This window comes from Nyctibius grandis, chromosome 17 (genome assembly GCF_013368605.1).
Source record: "Nyctibius grandis isolate bNycGra1 chromosome 17, bNycGra1.pri, whole genome shotgun sequence".
Classification (NCBI taxonomy): Eukaryota; Metazoa; Chordata; class Aves; order Nyctibiiformes; family Nyctibiidae; genus Nyctibius; species Nyctibius grandis.
Genome location: NC_090674.1, coordinates 11,032,258 through 11,050,236, shown reverse-complemented (window position 1 = coordinate 11,050,236; position 17,979 = coordinate 11,032,258). Strand labels below are relative to the sequence as shown.

General features: G+C 58.0%; 3 protein-coding genes across 9 annotated transcripts; all 3 read left to right on the top strand.

The window, feature by feature from the left end:
- Positions 1-529: 529 nt before the first annotated feature.
- On the top strand, positions 530-2,347 carry CIART (circadian associated repressor of transcription). Its single transcript, XM_068414826.1, has 5 exons — positions 530-608; positions 1,145-1,453; positions 1,673-1,748; positions 1,860-1,938; positions 2,059-2,347. Exons 2-5 carry the CDS (start codon positions 1,217-1,219, stop codon positions 2,246-2,248), a joined length of 582 nt encoding a protein of 193 aa, XP_068270927.1. The 5' UTR covers positions 530-608; positions 1,145-1,216; the 3' UTR covers positions 2,249-2,347.
- A 761-nt stretch (positions 2,348-3,108) lies between these two features.
- MRPS21 (mitochondrial ribosomal protein S21) lies at positions 3,109-4,797 on the top strand. Of its 4 annotated transcripts, none has more exons than XM_068415032.1 (3): positions 3,109-3,214; positions 3,562-3,660; positions 4,577-4,797. In XM_068415032.1, exons 2-3 carry the CDS (start codon positions 3,578-3,580, stop codon positions 4,755-4,757), a joined length of 264 nt encoding a protein of 87 aa, XP_068271133.1. In that variant the 5' UTR covers positions 3,109-3,214; positions 3,562-3,577; the 3' UTR covers positions 4,758-4,797. The 4 variants fall into 4 exon arrangements, with proteins under 4 accessions (XP_068271133.1, XP_068271135.1, XP_068271132.1 ...); XM_068415034.1 differs by having other exon boundaries at positions 3,117-3,214; positions 3,565-3,660; XM_068415031.1 differs by having other exon boundaries at positions 3,166-3,254.
- Positions 4,798-5,002: 205 nt separating this feature from the next.
- PRPF3 (pre-mRNA processing factor 3) lies at positions 5,003-17,944 on the top strand. 4 transcript variants are annotated; one of them, XM_068414460.1, is made up of 18 exons: positions 5,003-5,111; positions 5,630-5,711; positions 6,016-6,058; positions 6,825-7,006; positions 7,756-7,886; positions 10,862-11,008; positions 11,445-11,528; positions 11,638-11,858; positions 12,210-12,516; positions 13,208-13,374; positions 13,972-14,054; positions 14,584-14,727; positions 15,019-15,118; positions 15,724-15,837; positions 16,389-16,507; positions 17,108-17,191; positions 17,294-17,355; positions 17,676-17,944. In XM_068414460.1, exons 4-18 carry the CDS (start codon positions 6,862-6,864, stop codon positions 17,820-17,822), a joined length of 2,055 nt encoding a protein of 684 aa, XP_068270561.1. In that variant the 5' UTR covers positions 5,003-5,111; positions 5,630-5,711; positions 6,016-6,058; positions 6,825-6,861; the 3' UTR covers positions 17,823-17,944. The 4 variants fall into 4 exon arrangements, with proteins under 4 accessions (XP_068270561.1, XP_068270562.1, XP_068270560.1 ...); XM_068414461.1 differs by lacking the exon at positions 6,016-6,058 and having other exon boundaries at positions 5,630-5,702; XM_068414459.1 differs by lacking the exon at positions 6,016-6,058.
- Positions 17,945-17,979: the final 35 nt, after the last annotated feature.

Here is a 17,979-nt window from a genome sequence, read left to right as displayed (position 1 = left end):
GGGCCGCGGCCACACGCGCTCCCGCTGACGTCACCCCGGCGCGTGCCCCGCCCCCACGTGCGGCCCCACGCGCCCTCATTATGTAACTGGCGCCCGGGCCGTGACGCGCGGCCGAGGCCGCCGCCCATTGGGCGGCTCGCGGCGGGGCGGGGCCGGGGGCTCCTCGTGCCCCCCGTGGCCCGGCGGGGGCGTGTTCCGGGACCCCCCAGCGCGGAACCCCGGGACCCGCCGCAGCCCCCCCCCGGTCCCCGCCTCCGCCGCCCGCCAGGGGGCGCTGCCCCGCGCCGCGCGCCCCCGCCCCCCCAGCCCCGTGTCTGCACATGGGGGGGCGTGGCCACGGCCCCACCCTCCCGGCCAATCAGCGCAGGGCTGTCTCCTCATTGGGTAGCGCCGGCGGCGGCGCGGGCCAATGGGGATGAGAGGGGCGGGGCGCGGTGCCGAGGTTCCACCCGCTGCCGGGGCGCGGCGGCCAATGAGCGCGCGGGGGGGGCGGGGCCCGGCGGGAGGCACGTGCGGCCGCGCACGTGTCCGCGTGGGGCCGCCGCAGCCGGGGCGGAACCGGCGCCGGGACCGGGACAGCGGGAGCGCCGCGGCGGAGCCGGGAGCAGGTGGGACCCGGGGGGGGCCGGGGGGCTCCGGTGACCGGGGTGGGGGCTCCCGGGGCTGGGGGGGGGGCACGGGACCCGGTGGGGAGGGGGGTGGTCCTGGGTACGGGGGTCCCGGTGCCGGTTGGGGGGGGGCCCGGTGCCGGTTGGGGGGGCCCGGTGCCAGGTGGGAGGTCCCGGGGGTGGGGGGTGCCCAGGCAGGGTGGGGGGTGCTGGGGCCGGTTGGGGGGGTCCTGGTCCTGTTTATGGGGGTCTCAGTGCTGCGGGTGGGGGGTCCCCACCTTGGCGGGGGGGGTCCCGGTGCTGGGGTGAAGGGTCCCGGTGTATGGGAGTCTTGGGACCGGGTGGGGGGGGTCCCATCCTGGGGGGTGGCAGTCCCGGTGCCAGGTGGGCTCCTGCACCCCCCACCCTGTGCCGGGAGGTGCCACCGGGGCCGGGGGGGCCCAGCCACCCCCACGAGGGAGCGCAGCGGTTTCATTATTTCCTATTTTTTCCCAATTTCCCCACTTTTCCCCTCTTTTTTTGCCCCCTCCCTGCAGGCGGCCTCGGCCAGAGCGGCACCACAGGAGCTGAACCCGGGGAGCGGCTCCTCCGGGGGTGCCCCCCCCACCATGGAGCCCCCCACCCGCGCCTGCTCCTGCGGCTCCCCCGCGTCCAGCCCGGGGGCTCCCTCCGACAGCGAGACCCCCCCGGGCCCCCCCAAACCTGAGCGGAGCCGCAAGCGGCCGGGGGGGCCGGAGCGAGCGCCCCCCGAATCGCCCCCGTCGCCCCACGGGGGGAAACGGCCCCGCAAGGGGGATGGGGGGGACGCCCCTCCCAGCGACGGCGACCGGCTCTTTGCGCAAAAGGTGAGTTTTTGACAGCAAAATGGAAAAGCACCCCCAAACCTGGGGGGGGGTGGCACTTGGTCCCCTAAAAATGCATCTCTGCCTGGCTCTGCCTCAGTTTCCCCACCTGAAACAGGTGGTGGGGGATGAGGGGGGGATAAGCGGGGTGGGGGGGGGACATGACACCCCCTCCCCGGGCTGGATGTGCCCCAGCCACCATCCTCCTCCTCTTCCTCGCAGTGCCGGGAGCTGCGGGGCTTCATCCGGCCGCTGGCGGAGCTGCTGGAGGGGCTGAAGCGGGGGCGATACGACAGAGGTGGGTGCCCACCCCCCCTGCACCCCATTTCCCACCCCCCCTGCACCCCATTTCCCACCCCCCCAAGCCCCCCCCCTCAAGGAGGACTCACAGGTTTTCGGGGTCCCCCAGGGCTGAGCAGCTTCCAGCAGAGCGTGGCCATGGACCGGCTCCAGCGCATCATCGGGGTCCTGCAGAACCCCGAAATGGGGTGAGTGTCCCCTCAAGAGTCCCCAGGGGTGGGGGGGGGGCAAAGGGACACCCCCTCATGGGGGGTCCGTGTCCCCCCCCCCACCAGCAGCGGGGTGACGGCTGCTTTCTGCCCCCGCAGCGCCCGGTACCTGGGGACGCTGCTGCAGGTCGAGGGGATGCTGAGGGTCTGGTTCCCCCACGTCGCCCCCAAACCCGCGCAGGATCCGGCCCCCCCCCGCCGCCGCCGCCGCCGCCCTCCTCCTGCACCGCCGCCGCCGCCCCCCCGCCGGCCCCCCCGGGGCGCCCCGCTGCCACCGCCCGCCCGGTGACACCCCCTCGTCCATCCCCACGGGGACATCACATCACGGGGGGCGCCCCAGGTGCCAGACCGGGACCCCAGCGTCCCCCCCAGCGCCGGATGCGTGACCCCCCCCCCCAGCCAGGGGGGTCCCTCCTGGTTTTTGCCTTTTTTGATGGTTTTTGTTTGTTTTTTTTTTAAATGGTGGACATTGAGACCTGCGGGCAGGTGGGGCCATCCTGGGGGCGGGGCTGAGACCCCCCCGGGGAGCCCCAAAACCCGAGGTGGGGGATGGGGGGGGGGCACGTGCCTTCGCCAGAGCGCAGCCCCCTCGGGGGGGTGACGTGCCTTGGTGCACCGCGGGGGGACGGGGCGGGGGGCTGGCCCCCCCGCCGGGCTCGTGCCTTCCCTCCGCATGGCGTTGGGGGGGGGGTGGTGGTGGCTTGTGTGTCCCCCCCCGAAGTGGGGCTGCCCCACGGCTGGGCCCTGCTGGAAGCAATAAATGCTGCCGGGGCCACCCGGTGTCGGTGTCCTCTGTCCCCTTGGGGGGGGTGGGCTTGTCCCGGGGGGGGCGGTGGGACCCCTGTGTGCCCCCCTGCTGTGGGGCAGGGCTGGAGGGGGGGGGGGGGGGGGCCTGGTGCCCCCCAACAAGCCCCACACCTCCCCCTGCTCCCCCCACAGGGCCCGGTGCCCCCCCCGCCCCATCCAATCACTGACCTCTGACCCTGCGACCTGGCCCCTAAACCCCGACCCCTGCGCCACGGCTCAGGCCACGCCCCCGCCTCCAAGCCACGCCCCCTGCCCCCATAGCCACGCCCCCACCTACAAACCACGCCCCCTATTGGCCACCTCAGGCCACGCCCCCGCCTCCTGGCCACGCCCCCGCCTCCCTAAGCCCCGCCCTCACACCCAGGCCCTGACCTCCAGCCGCGTGACCTTCCCCAAGCCCCGCCCCCCGACCCCGCTGCTGCCGGGACCCACTTCCGGTTCCGGGGCGGTGAGTGGAGCGGCCGGGGGTCCAGAACCGACCGCGACGTGTGCGGCACCGGGACCGGGGGGGCGGGGACCGGGACCGGGGGGGGCGGGGGGCTCCGCTGGGGCCTTCGGGGGGTGTTGCTGGGTCCCTTCGGGGGGGCCCGGGCCTTAGCGGGTCCTTCCGTGAGCGTGGGGGGCTTACCGGGGCCGGCCGTGAGGGGGGAAAGGGCCCGGCCAGGCCCCTGCGGGGCGGGGCGGGGCGGGGGGGGGGGAGGGTCCCGCCGTGTTCCCTGGGGCGTGGGAGGAACCGGCCCCACCGGGGGTCCCGTCGTGTCCCCGCCCCGGCCCAGCCGACCCCCCGTCCCGCAGCAGAGCGGCGGCCGCCATGGCGAACCACCTCCGCTTCGTGGGCCGCACCGTGATGGTCCAGAACGGGAACGTGGAGGCGGCCTACAGCGCGCTCAACAGGTGAGGGCCGGGGGGGTGGTGGCTGGGGGGGCCCCGGGGCTCTGGGCTTGGCCTCGGCCGCGCTGGGGCGGCTTTGGGGCTGGGGAGGGTCCCATTAGGCTTCATCACTTGAGGATATAATGATTGCACTAATTAAACCGGGTGTAATTAGTCGTTGGCTGGGGCCCTCCTCAAACCCCTGCGGTGCTGCGTCTGTGCAGGCTTCTCGTCCCGTTTTATCTCGTGAATTGGGTTCAGAACGGACGTTTTTGGGGCTTTTCTCCACCTTGAGGCTTCTGAAGCGCAGAAGATGGGGGGTGCTGTGTGGGGCTTGTCCCCCTGGCTCTCTGTCCCGATGCCTCCTTGGATGTGGATTTAATTAAATTAAAATTAATTAAAAAATCAAATGGGCTCAAAAGCAGGCAGGAAGCAGCGGTGTCAGCGGGGGTTTGGAGGGTCGGTGGCTGGCGACTCGCAGGGGCAGCGGAGGAGGAGATCCCATCGCCGTGCCAGGACCTGTCGCACTCGCCTTCATCGGTCATGGCTTAACGAAGCTCCGGGGGGGCTCATCCCCTCCTTGTTACCCTCCGCCTGCTGCGGGGCACGGCCGATGAGGAGAATGAGCCGGGGCGGCTGAGGGACCTCGGGGGAGCGTGACGTCCCCGTGGCACCGAGTTGTGCCTGGTGTTTGCAGGACGGGGGCTTGTTTCCCCTCGTGCATCCCCGAACCATTTCTGCCTTTTCTGGGATTAAAAAAGTCATCGGAAACGCTTCAGCTCCGGCGGCCGCGGTTGGAATCGATGCAGGAGGGTTAAAAATACAGAAGCGAGGCCCCATTTTAACCAAATCTGCTGGGTTTTGACCCGTTGCTGGCTGATTTGCAGGAAGGGGGAGGGGGGGGGGGCGTGACGTCTCACCCCGTCTCCCCCCTCCCCAGGATCCTCTCGCACGACGGGCTGGTGGACGTGGTGCGGCGGGGACGGTACTACGAGAAGCCGTGCCGGCGGCGGCAGCGCCTGGCCTACGAGGCGTGCCGGCGGGTGTACAACGCCGAGATGGGCCGCAAGATCGGCTTCCTGGCGCGGGGCGCGCGGCAGGACCCCTGGCTGGGCTGCTAGCGGGCCACGCCCCCAATAAAGGCCACTCCCCTTAACCCTATTTTGATTTGGTTTTAATTAATTACGGCGGGGGAGGGACGTGGTGGTGGTTCCCGCGCTGCCGCGCCGCCGTTACGCGGGAAAATGAGGGAGGGGCGGGGCTTTCTCCAGTCACGTGGTGTGGGCGGTGCCAATGGGGAGCGCGCCCCGCCCCGCCCTCCTCCTTCCCGACACCCCCCGCGCCAGCGGGCGCGCAGGCGCCACGGGGCCGTTTCCGCTTCCGCCCCGACGTGCCGTCGCCGTCAGGGCCGCCGCCGACCGGGCCGGGGCCTTGAGGCGGGGGGGGCCGCGCCGTGCTGCGCCCTGCCCGCTCCGGTGAGGGGGAGCGGGGCGGCGGGGAAGGGCGGGCTGGTGAGAGCGGGGCGGCGGGGAGGGGAGGACGCGGCTGAGGGGAGGGGGAGGCACCGGGGAGGCCGCGCCTGAGGCGGCCCCGGGGCCTGGCGCCGGCCCCAGCCAGCGCGGAGCCGTTCGCCGCGGTCCCCGCGCGCTGGGGCCGCCTCCCGCGGTGAGGCCGCGCTGAGGGGTCCCGCTTCGCTCGCGGGCCGGAGCCGTGCTCGCCGCTGCGGAGCCGCGGGGTTTACCGGGGGCGGAAGCGGGGAGCGGCCGGGGGGGGCAGCGCGGGGTCCGGCGGGACGGACCGAGCCGCCGGCTGCGGTAACGGTGGGGCCGTGCGGGAGGCGACCTCCCGGGCTCCGCGGGTACCGGGGGTGAGGTGCTGGGGATGTGGAGCGGTTTGGCGGCGGGCGGCACCGGGGGCTCCTCGGGATTTCTGGCGTCAGGCGGGCGAGTTCTGGGCGGCGAAGCTGAACTCGTTGTTTTTTTAACCCCCGAAGGAAGCAGCTTGGCCGGACGGCAGCGCTGCGGGAGCGTCGGCGTCGGGTTCCCGCCGTTACGGGAAGTAACGTGGTGAGGCCGGTTAGTGCCTGTACACAGATATTTAAAATCTCACGTGGGTGTTATTTCCCCACCGGGTTCGTCCCTGCGGTCTCAGGGGGCTCGGGGCGCTGATGTTCCCTGCGGACACCGACCGGTGCATTCGCTCTCCCAATAACCTGAGCAAAACGCCATTAAACCCGTTGCACTCCTCTGTCCGTACGTCACCAGAGCTGAAGATTAATACAGAAATTAAAACAAGCACTAATTATATAAGTTCTGTGTTTAATAGCTATTGATGTGTCAGCGTAGTAATTAGTTATTTCCACTTGTCTTGAACCTCCAGCTTTGTCCCGAAGCGTTACACACTGAAAAGTCAGAATTTACAGGTGAAATTCTCTAATAACGTTCTTTTGGGCTGTGTTTGATGCTACTTTTGAATATATCTCGGAGAAACCTGCAGTAAAAGTACAAACCCGCGGAGATTGTTGGGCTTTTGGCTGCAGAGAGGGAAGAGCTCTGCGGGGGGAGCGCAGGCCCCGTTCTTGCTGCTTTAAACCTGGAGATTTACGTCTCTTGGCTGCTGTTCACAGACCCTAAATCATTAGAATTAACGCCCAGGCTCTTAATTTTAGGAACAATAACCCTATTTGATTGGATTTCTGTTAAAATAGCCCCACGTTAATGTCAAGGCTCCGCAGGCCTTTTCGTGTGGGGAAGAAACGCCGAGGTCAAACATATTGCCTTAAGAAGATTTTCTCCTGTTTCCAGATAAAGGAGCCTTGGTTTCCAAATCAGATTAGAGCCCGGGCGCGTAATTAAACGTTATTGCATCCGCAGGCTGTGACTGACAGCGTGAGAGCCGCTAGCAATTAACGCTGCGAAGTTTTTGCCTTGAAAAATCAGGAATTTGGGATTTGCCAGGGGTGGCTGCTGGTTTAAGCAGCGAACACTGAACTTTTACGTGTCAGCGAAGCGGAGCGTGTTCAGATAATGTGTGAACTTCGTTAGAAAGAGACTAATTAAGGGCGAGTTCACAAATTATCTGAAGGCACGTTAGTAACTGGCCTTCACGAAGGAGAAAAGCACTGAAGCAATGGAAGTCTGATACTTTATTTTACTAGTCTGTGGTTTTCTCGTCTGTCTTCGCTACAGGTACAAGGGAAATAATTCAGTTCAGCTCCTGGCAAAGATGTCGCTCTCCAAGAGGGAACTGGATGAGCTGAAACCATGGATCGAGAAGACGGTGAAGCGAGTCCTGGGGTTCTCGGAGCCCACCGTGGTCACCGCGGCGCTGAACTGCGTCGGGAAGGGCATGGACAAAAAGAAAGCAGCCGGTACGTCCCACGGGCTCCAGCCCCGACCCTCCAGCTCTTCCTAGAGGTGGTCAGACCCCTTGACGGAGAAAATAGGTGCACACAGGTCCTCAAATAGCCTTGAAATAGCCTCAGATCAGATTTAAACTTGCTCCCTCTGTTCCTGGAAGACCAACCTACCGCAGGGCTGTGTGGCAGGTCGTGGTTTCGTTGCCGTCAGCGTCTGGGGGGCGAATGCCATCCTTGCAGGTGTGAAATCTGGTTTGTGTTGAGCTGGTTTTATAAAACAAAGCAAACCCCCCAAACCTGGAAGCTCTCGAGCGTGCACAGGGGTGGTTCTGACTCGGCCCTGGTGAGGCAGAGGCGAGTACGTGCAAATCCGTGCAGGCGGGTGAGACACAACCAAAAGCCTTGGAATGTGTTACAAAAAAATGAAGAGGTAAAAATTAATTTAAGGGCTCTTTATCTAAAGGCATTGAAAATGATAATTTCACCTGTGGCTTTTTTTTTTTTGACCAATAAAGCCCTAATTTTTTTCTAGTCAAGGCCTGGACTTCCCTTAATCAGAGTTTAAAGCTCCTGTGACAGCAGGATCTGCAGCTCCCAGAGGCCTCCGGAGCCCACGTCGCAGCCCCCCACCGCATTAATGGGGTTAAATCCACCTTTAAATAAGTGTTTTACAGCTTCACAGGAGTGTCTGTGGATCCTCCGTTCTCCTGCTCACCCCACGCAGGGAATTCTGAGTTTACACCCCTCCTCCTCTCTTCCAGACCACCTCAAACCCTTTCTGGACGATTCCACCCTGCGATTTGTGGACAAGCTCTTTGAAGCGGTGGAGGAAGGCCGGAGCTCCAGGCACTCCAAATCCAACAGTGACCGGAATCGGAAGCGAGAGCTGAAGGTGATTATTGATTATTGATGGCTTTTTTTTTTTTTCTGTGGTTCGGTGGCCGTGGAGGCAGCACTGGTGCTCTGCCACACTTTCCTCTTCCAGAGAGGTACATCTCGTAATGCTTAAAGTTCAAGAGAAAAGACTCTTCTCCATGATGAAGTGTGTGAGCCTTTACCTTGCGGTTCTCTTTGCCTTCGGAGGAGGCAGCGGCCTGCTCTCCTCGGTGATTTCTTTAACGAGCTCTGCCAGGCTTGTGCAGCAGAGTAACTTCACAGGGCTCCATCTCTCCGTTTTCTTTCGCACTCTTTACTGCTGCCTGGGCAGTGCTGTGTTGCACTGGGGTAGGTGCTCCCAGTTCCAACATCCCATCGCTCTTCCTTGCCCAGACGCGCTGCGTTTCACTCTGCCAGCCGACTCTCCCTGTCAGCGAGTGAGTGGGGGTATCATCTGGTGGGTTTTCGTTCTCTTTTTCCATCTGGAATCAACAGAGGGTGATTTTTGACAACGCCTGTCGTAGCACAAGGTTAATTCCAGCAGGGATTTAAGAGCTCTCTGGTGTTTCTCCCATCTAACGCTTGTCTGGGATGGTGGCAGTCTCATGCATCCAAACCTGTTTTCACCTCCTTTCTTCTCTTGAAGAATTTACTCGCCATCTTCTGGAATTGCATTTTTTCCATCACTCGGGTGTAAAAGGGGCAACTCTCCGTGCCGCTCCCCGCTTGCAAAGTAAGTTTCCTTTCACTTTTTCTGAGGTTCCTATTTTACAGCAATCTGTGTTTCTCTGTGACAGTTCTAGTCATCACTTAACCTCAGTGAGTGAGAATAATCCTGTTCAGGGTTTGGCTCTCTTCAGGTGTGTTGGGAGACAGCTGCCTCCACTCCCTGTTTTCTGTTAGAAACTTGTTTTTCTCCCACTGTCTGGCTGAGGCTTTAACCAGTGCCAGAAAGAGTCTCCTCCAGGTCCGGGTACGGTCACCAGTTAATGAATTAAAACAGCTTCCATCTGGTACAGCCTGAGGGGCAGCGGTGCTGATCTGGAGGGGTTTGGGTTCATGTGTCCCAGCCCCCTGAGAGCGGCGGTAGCTTAAAAGCACCTCAGTCTCCTGCAGCTTTCTTGGTGCCAATAAGCGTCTTTAATTCCACTTTAATTTGGGTGTTGGGCTCGCTGTGCTGAGCTGCCACGAGATCGTTCGAAAGCGAGGTTCTGGCTAGGCTGGTGGATCCTAGCTGCTCCCCTCCACCCTCTTGGGGAGATGGTGGAGAGAGAAGGAATCATCAATCCCATCAGTGCTTCGTGGTGGCAGGATTGCAGGCTGCAGCCCGGTGGGGGGACTCTCACAGCCCCGTGGCACAGCTGACGTGTGTGGATCCTGCCTTTCTTCACAGGCTGAGTTCAGATCGTGCTCGATTTCGGGCTGTCTTGTCCTCTCGTCTTCCTCGTGGCCAGTGCACTGCGGGATGGGGGAGGGAGCAGCAGCCTGTTGCAGAGGGGATCTCGTGCTGGCAGAGCAGAGCAGGGATGGGGCTGGGTGTGGAGGAGGTGATTCTTCTCCAGTCAGGCGTGGCTAACGGTGCTCTCACCTTCCCAGCCAACCCGAAAGCAGGGCTGGGAAGCGGCGGAGCAGACCTGTCCTCTTCTCTTGGCTCCTGGCCTGGGGACAGGCGTCCTGCCTGCCAAATCATCAACTCTTCTCTCTGGAATTACCTTTCTTGGAGGTCCTCCATCCAGATCTACATCTGTCCTGACCGTGCTGTAACACGAGATGGGCTAGCGAGGTTGTCAGCTCGTGGTCATACTTGCAGACTGACTTCCCCCCAAGCCCAGGGCAGGTTTTAGAGTTGAATTTGTACTCGCACGCTTCGATCTTGTGCCAACAAGCCATGGATTAATTCAGAATGCTACTTAACTGATCGTGTTGGCTGTCTTCAGCGCGCTGCCTGGCCTGCCTTCTCTCTCCTTGGTTAACTCTTGTGGGGTAGGTCGTTGCTTGGGAAGTTTCAGGAACTAAAACGTAACGGTTTACACACTTTATACTATGGGCAAGTCCTTTCTCTTGAACTTGTAGGTTTTCCAAGAAGTACCTGTGTCTGGATGAGGAAGTGTCCTTGTAGAATATGAACCGTTATAGTGAAGAAGGGATTGCAACTAACGCTTACAACCGGTGTGTATATTTTCTTTTCAAATAACACCTTGACACACACACAACAGTAACACGGTCGCACGGACAAATCCAGTGTCCCCTGCACAGCCCAGGCACTGACTCGATGAAATCCGTGGCACAGTCTCATGAGCTGGGGCGTGCTTGAGCAGAGCTCTGTGCGAAGCACACCTCGCCTTCTGTTTTGTGACCCTCACGCTGCATGCGAGTCCATCAGCCTGCTCCTTCGAGCTGTGGTGCTCCAGAGTGGCTCAGTTTGAGCGCAGCCTCTTTGGATCCGAGCTGGAGCCGGCTGGGTCGGAGCGTGAGGGAGTGCCACAGGTGTCCTGACCCACCCTGGGTCTGGGGCTGCATCCTCCTTTTGGGGAGGACGTGGTAGCACAGTGCTTCCTTCACCAAACCCTCTGAAGTTGGTGGAAGATGTGGAAACCATTCTAGCCCAGTCAGGTCAGCTTGTGGGCAGGCTTTTTTCCATCTCGCTGGGTAGCTGAGCGAGACCTTAAATCTCCTCCGTGCCAAAAAACCTTTGACCGCCTGAGAGAACGATGGCGGCTTTTACCCAGGGACCTCCCTGTGATGGCTCCTGTCCTTCACGCTCTTGCATGGATCATCATTGATGCTTCTCTGGTGGGGGACCAGGGCAGAGGCTTCATGTGGGATTACTGGTAGATCAGCCTGCGAGTGCTGCCCTGGAAACCGAACCGCAGCGCTGACCTCACGGTGCCTGATCCGGTCCGCGTGGTGGTTCCTCATCTTAAAACACTGGCCACGAGGAGAATTCTTTGGTTTTAACCACAGTTTTCTCCTTCTCTCCTTTTACGTTAGGACGTGTTTGGTGATGACTCTGAGGTATCCAAGGAATCTTCTGGTGTAAAGAAGCGGCGCATACCGCGCTTCGAGGAGGTGGAGGATGAGCCCGAGGTCATCCCAGGCCCGCCGTCGGAGAGCCCTGGGATGCTGACCAAGCTGCAGGTCAGTCTAGGCTGTGTTACATGAACTCTGCCCCAGAACAGAGCTTGAATCCCAACATGGTTTAGTGTTTACTTCATCTCCATGCATATCACAAGCTGAGCAAGCAAATGGCCAGTTGCTTTTGACTGTCCTTTGCTGCAGTTCCCTTCACGAGGCTCGCTGCCACTTGTACATTAGGCTGACAGTAACATGAAGCCTTTTATGAGGAAAGCTTGGATGTTTTCTTCACCGAAGCTGGAGTAAATGCTCTTGGTAGAGTGCCTGCGCTGTTGGATTCCTTCTCTACAGCTGGAGGTTGTTGGTTAGAGCAGTTTGATGCAGTTCTGTCCTCACTGAGCTGGTGTGCGTGCATTTATGCTGTAAAAGGGTGCTGAGGACCCCTCTTCTCCTTCTGATAGAGGGAAGGAAAACTCACTGTCCAATTTTCTTTCCACAGATCAAACAGATGATGGAAGCAGCCACCCGGCAGATTGAAGAGAGGAAAAAGCAGCTGAGTTTCATTAGTCCTCCAACACCACAGGTACGTGCTGGAAGCAACAGGCAAATCCCGTGGTCCCTGTGTCAGCTGTGACGTGTTGACCGAGGTGTGCTGGAACAGCCACTAACAAAACTTCCTTCTCTGTCAACAGCCAAAAATCTCTTCTTCATCCCAATCGGAACGTCTCCCCATCGGCAACACGATCCAGCCCTCCCAGGCAGCGACCTTCATGAACGATGCCATCGAGAAGGCCAGGAAAGCTGCGGAGCTGCAGGCCCGAATCCAGGCTCAGCTGGCCATGAAACCCGGGCTCATCGGCAACGCCAACATGGTGGGGCTGGCCAACCTGCACGCGATGGGCATCGCGCCGCCGTGAGTACCCGCCGTTTGCCGCGTCCTCCTGACGAGCGTAACGCCAGAGTGCCCATGAAGGGTCTGACCAAAGGTTTCTCCAGCACTTGGTTCCCTAAGCAGTGGCCTTAACGGCTGCTGAAGGAACAAATTTTATATTAAAGGGTGAAATGGAGGTTACTCCTTGGGTGAGACTCTCCCAACTTCTGCACGTGAGATTTGAGTCCTTTCTGGTGGCATAGATGAGATTTAACATTATGAGGAGGCCGTTCATGGGCTGGTTTGGTGCTTACCAGGGAAATAAGGCTCACATTTCCTGTGAGTTAATGCTGTATTCACATTTTAACGCAATATCTCTTGTCTTGCCACCAGGAAAGTGGAGCTGAAGGATCAGACAAAACCGACGCCACTGATCTTGGATGAGCAAGGCCGAACTGTTGATGCGACTGGTAAAGAGATTGAGTTGACTCACCGCATGCCAACCCTAAAAGCAAACATCAGAGCTGTGAAGAGAGAGCAGTTCAAACAACAGCTTAAAGAAAAGCCCTCGGAAGATATGGAGTCGAACACTTACTTTGACCCCCGGGTCTCCATAACCCCAGCCCAGCGTCAGAAACGCACCTTTAAGTTCCATGAAAAAGGCAAATTTGAGAAAATTGCCCAGAGGTTGCGAACGAAGGTATTGGAGGTCTTGCCATGCTACCTGAGAGCACGGAAGTGAGGGTTTGGTTCGGGACGGGAGTTGATTCTCCTCTCCTGGGATGTGAAGGGAGCTCTGTTGGCTTGGAGTAAGAAGCTTTTCAGTAAAGTCACCTGGAACTTTGCTGTCAACATCGTTCTTGTTGGAACGGCAGGCATCCAAGTTAGAACATGGTCTGGAAAGCATTTCCTTAGAGCTAGCTGCACTTGCTGAAAGACAAAATCATCTTTTTTGATTTTTTTTTTTTTGACAAAAGATTGAAAATTTCCAAAGAGAATAGATCATTTTCTGGCCAAGCGTTCTGTCTGCACAAGTGGTCACCCCAGAGGTGGAGATTTAAAGGAATCTTGGTAAAATGCCCAGGTTCTTGGGGAGAAAGGGAGAGAAGAGCTTTATTAGACAGAAAAGTCCAGGGATACGATGCCTGGGGAGATGTTCCTTTGGGATCCTTCCATGCTCCTAGAGGCTCAGTAATAAGACCAGATTTTTGGCAGGTTGTGAGCTTCTGCAGAAGCACCCAGCCATCGTGTGCTGTGTGGTTTCTCCTGCGATCTGCTTCAGATGGTTTAAAAATAAATAAGTGGGCAGGTGCATGTGTATTGTGCTGTTCCTGGAGGTTGCACTACGTTGGAGTGACCTTTATGTGCCATTTTCCTCTCCTTGTTCTCAGGCTCAACTAGAAAAACTGCAGGCAGAGATCTCGCAGGCCGCCAGGAAGACGGGGATACACACGTCCACCAAGTTGGCTCTTATTACCCCAAAGAAGGAGCTGAAAGAGGGGGAGATCCCGGAGATAGAGTGGTGGGACTCCTACATCATCCCGAACGGCCTTGACTTGTAAGTGGTTTACTGCCGGGTTGTGATCATCCTGCTGCAGGAGGAAACTCGAGGAGCTCCTCAGGGGTGACATGGTGGCCTGGGTAAATCAGGCCAGACGTATCTGCTTGAGCGATGGAATTCCCCCTCCCTCATCTCTGAGATCCAGGGGGGCACTGGGTTTGCTCCCAAAGTCTCTCTTGGGGCTGGAGGTAGGCAGCTGCCCTTCTCCGTTGTTGGAGGCAGTGTTCCTCCAGTGACTGAGGTGACTGCCGTGGAGTTAGAGGGATTTTTTGTCTCCCAAAGCTGGTGTGTGTTGGTTTTTTTCAAGCATGAGTGTTCTCTACGAGTCTTGTTCATGGTAGAGTTGTGAGAAGCCTGACTCCCAACAGTGAAATGTAGGTGGATACTCCACTGGGAGAGACACCTATGCATTAATACTGCGTCACTGCGTGTCTCCTTCAGCACATCAAGCTCTGATCTGGGATTTGTGTGTGTCGTGGACCTGCCATGGCTGGCCCAAGGGAAGCGTTGGGTTTTTTTCATGGCTTGCGTTTAAGGGAACGCAGGAATTCAGGCTGGGAGGTTTGCAATGACGCCCAACTCTGTCCTTTCTAGAAAAGGTGGAACGTCTTCAAAGAGAGATGAGTACTTTGGGATCACAAACCTCGTGGAGCACCCGGCGCAGCTCAGCCCACCAGGTACTGCCCCACTTTTGGTTGACTTTGCTGTTAAACTAGACCCAAAACACTCTGAGCAGCTGGCGCTGGTAGGGGTGAAGCAGCGTCCGAGCCCCCACTCTGCAGCCCAGCATCTCTTGTCTTTGTGAGGAGAAGAAATTGTGCAAAGATGAGTCTGAAAGCTCTGCAAAGAGAGCTGGAGTTGGGAGGGAGTCTCTGCTCAGTTTTTGGAAACTTGATATAAAACCTGTAGCTTGCTTACCTATGGGTGACCTAGCTGGGGTAGCAGCGCAGACAGGAGCTCCTCGTCTCCAGCAGGTCAGCTTTGAGCTGCTTGCTCTCAGGAAGACCATAATAAATAACCACAGAGAATTTCACATTTCAGTAAAATAAAAAAAATTCCTGGTTCAGTGTTTGGTGCACACAAAGGCCGGGTTTGTCAGCGAAGCATGGATGTAACGGAGCGTGGTATGGGCAGACCGGTCCCAGTCAGTATTTTCTCTTCTTCAAAAGCAAATCCGTGTTGATCTTGCCTCGTTTCTCTTCCCAGTGGACAGCGACACACCAGTGACCCTGGGTGTTTATTTAACTAAGAAAGAGCAGAAGAAATTACGGCGACAGACTCGCAGAGAAGCCCAGAAGGAGCTGCAAGAGAAAGTCAGGCTGGGCCTGATGCCGCCGCCGGAACCCAAAGGTGAGTGATGGCTGCAGGGCGCAGGCTGCCAGCGGAGCCCTGGGCTAACACGAGCCCTTAGCCATCAAACCAGTAGCCCAGGCCAAGCCTGGATGTGGTTGGGAATGCTGCAGGCAGCACCAACTACGGGACCGCACGGCTCTGTGTGTCGGCGTGTGTTGGTGTGATCTGATGCCTGCCCGCACAGCCGGTTCATGAGCCTGCAAGCGTGGCTGGTACTTCTGTGCTGTACCGTTACAGCAAACTGGTGTCCCACAGGAGCCTCTCACATCTCTCCCGTTTCCCTTGCAGTAAGAATTTCAAACTTGATGCGAGTACTGGGGACAGAAGCTGTTCAGGACCCAACAAAAGTCGAAGCTCACGTTAGAGCGCAGATGGCGAAGAGACAGAAGTAGGTGGCATGTTGTACCCTTTTTTTTGGTCATTTTTAGATGGATTTAGGTGCTACAGAACGAAATCCCTGCGGCAAAGCAGAAGCAGTGTCTGTGTGTTGCTCTTGTAGCCTACTTCAGCTGCCTTGAATGACCCCCCTGAGGCCCAGGGCGGGAGCTGGGTCTTGGTGATCCGCTCTTGCCCTTAGAGAGTGGCCTCGTGTCCTGTATTAAATAAGTTTCTTACCACAATGATGATCACCGTCGCAGTAGTTACTAATGAATGTTTTCAGGGAAGAGACTGAGGATGAATTTTACTGGTGACTGGATTACAAAGCCCACATGCTTTTAATTCAGGCAGAAATCTGGGCAGGAGTTGCAGCTGCTTTGGGATCTGTGGAACATTTAAGACTGGACATGGCCCTTAGTGCCCTGGTCTAGTTGCCATGGTGGTGTCAGGGCAATGGTTGGACTCGATAATCCCAGAGGTCTCTTCCAACCTCATTGATTCTGGGATTCTGTGAACATATTCTGTGCTGAGGCAGGGGATGATCCGTTTTGATGCTGTAACAGATACACCGCAGGCTGAGTTTTGCTTATTTGCTGCATCTCTCTTTGCTTCCAGAGCTCACGAAGAAGCGAACGCTGCGAGAAAGCTCACAGCAGAGCAGCGAAAAGCCAAGAAGGTTAAAAAGCTGAAAGAAGACGTTTCGCAGGGAGTTCACATAGCTGTGTACAGGTGAGTGCTGGGCTGGGCTGGGTTCACCATGCATCTCTTTATTAATACACCTATAAATGCCCCATGGAAACGTGCTGATAGAGAGGAGCAGCCTTCAGCAGCAGGACTGTCCCCCCCTCGTCAGGTTTCCAGCAAGCATTAAAGAATCACGGCCTGTAGCAATTACACTGTCCCAAAAGACACTGTTAACGCTGTCCTTAACTCACCGTGTTACAGCCGAGCACTAAAAAAACAAAACCACAGGTTGGGTTTGGAGCATTTCAGCTGGGATGGAAGTTTCTGATGAGGAGAGATGTTTCCCAGCTGTCAGAGCTAACCTGGTACATCGATATCCAGAAATCAGGAAACTTTCAAGATTTCAATGAAATGAGCACGGAAAGGGATGGGCACAGCCTCTCTGAGCAGTCATTTCGTGGTGTGGGTAAAGCCCCTGAAGAGCTGGAAGAGGAAATGCTGGACCCAGCTGAGGCAGGATAGGGAGCTCTTATGGCTGGTGATAATAGTGTCTGTTTTTCCACAAACGTGGTTTTCTTTTTATATCGTCTCCTTAGGGTCCGAAACTTGAGCAATCCAGCAAAAAAATTCAAAATCGAGGCGAACGCTGGCCAGCTGTACTTGACAGGCGTGGTGGTTTTACACAAAGATGTCAACGTGGTCGTGGTAGAAGGAGGTGAGGACTGCTGAGGCAGGCTTTTGGTCGCAGCATAGCATTCAAAAGCTTGCCTCTAGCAAAAATTAACTGAAAATTGGTGAGTGAGGGTTACAGAAGGACAAGGAAGTAAAGAGGTTGTTTGAAACTCCCTTAATTACAGCTCTAATGGGGTTAGTGGTGACTGCAGAGCGCACTGTAATCCAGTTAGAAAATGCAGCACATTCAGTGTTGAAGGGAAAAGCACTTGATTTGAATCCTTGATGCTCTCGGAGCAGATGCTTAGAGCGAGGAGAGCCTCAGCTCTTGGTCTGCGGCGGCTCCTCGAGGTTTGTGCTGTTCCGAGTAATTTGGTGAGGTGTTGAAGAGCCTGTTTGGCAGCAGGAAATCCTGAGGTGGCCAAGAGCTGAGCACTGTGCCAAAGGGTGCAGGAAAGGCTTGGCTACCCCAGGGGTGTTAGCACCGGGTCGGTCTGGTTGCCCTTTACTTGCCGTGGCTGGTCAGCTGGGCATGTTGGGAAGTGTTTGTGGGCATCGTTTGGCTTCTGCTGCTTTTTAGAACCTCCTAAAAACTGCAGGTTAAAGGACTTTTTGTGAACGTTGGGTCTCGGTTCTTCCCCAGGCCCGAAAGCACAGAAGAAATTCAAACGTCTGATGCTTCATCGAATAAAATGGGACGAGCAAACATCGAACACAAAGGGAGAGGGTAGGTGTCAAACTGCGTGCGGAGGGGTGGTGAAGCGGCGGTGGGGCTCCCCGCTCTTCCTCTGCTTTGGGGACTAAAATTGGCTTTATTATTGTTTTGCAGATGATGATGAGTCCGACGAGGAGTCCGTTAAGAAAACAAATAAATGCTCTCTGGTTTGGGAGGTGAGTCACGGGCGGAGTTCAATACAGGGGGGTTAGGCTGGAGGGAAGCGAGCCCCGTCTGACAGCAGCCAAGGCAGAAACGACGTTACGGGGCGTTGGATCGGGCACAAACCTGCTGCTCTGACTCTTCCCGTAGTGTTTCTTTAGCTGTAGCAGAACTAGGAGCGTCTTCCCCACGCAGTGCTCGTGCAGCGCTGCCCCTAGGCCTATGTCAGCCTGGAAAAAGGTTTATTCCCGGGTTCCCCGAGCCCCTCGGAGCCGCGTTTCCCATGACTTTCCCCCGGAGGTGGGTCGGAAAGCGTCCCTTTTCTCCTCCCCAGGGCACAGCGAAGGACCGCAGCTTCGGCGAGATGAAATTTAAGCAGTGCCCCACGGAGAACATGGCACGGGAGCACTTTAAGAAGCACGGCGCGGAGCACTACTGGGACCTGGCCCTCAGCGAGTCCGTGCTGGAGTCCACAGACTGAGGCGAGGGGGCTGCAGCCGCCCCCTCCTCACACCACAGCCCCCCTGACGGATTTCGGACAGACCCCTCGTTCTCTTGCTCTCCTCAGCACACACCTATTAAAGACGTATTTTTTAAAACAAATCACCGTTATGCTTATTTTCGGGATAAATGGGGGT

Bases quoted from the DNA above. Each gene is read 5' to 3' on its own strand.
- CIART (XM_068414826.1), top strand. From the start codon at position 1,217: ATGGAGCCCCCCACCCGCGCCTGCTCCTGCGGCTCCCCCGCGTCCAGC. The intron at 1,454-1,672 runs GTGAGTTTTTGA...TCTTCCTCGCAG, and splicing joins ACCGGCTCTTTGCGCAAAAG to TGCCGGGAGCTGCGGGGCTT. The intron at 1,939-2,058 runs GTGAGTGTCCCC...CTGCCCCCGCAG, and splicing joins CTGCAGAACCCCGAAATGGG to CGCCCGGTACCTGGGGACGC.
- PRPF3 (XM_068414461.1), top strand. From the start codon at position 6,862: ATGTCGCTCTCCAAGAGGGAACTGGATGAGCTGAAACCATGGATCGAG. The intron at 11,009-11,444 runs GTCAGTCTAGGC...TTCTTTCCACAG, and splicing joins GGATGCTGACCAAGCTGCAG to ATCAAACAGATGATGGAAGC. The intron at 14,728-15,018 runs GTGAGTGATGGC...TTTCCCTTGCAG, and splicing joins GCCGCCGCCGGAACCCAAAG to TAAGAATTTCAAACTTGATG.
- MRPS21 (XM_068415032.1), top strand. From the start codon at position 3,578: ATGGCGAACCACCTCCGCTTCGTGGGCCGCACCGTGATGGTCCAGAAC. The intron at 3,661-4,576 runs GTGAGGGCCGGG...CCCCCTCCCCAG, and splicing joins GCCTACAGCGCGCTCAACAG to GATCCTCTCGCACGACGGGC.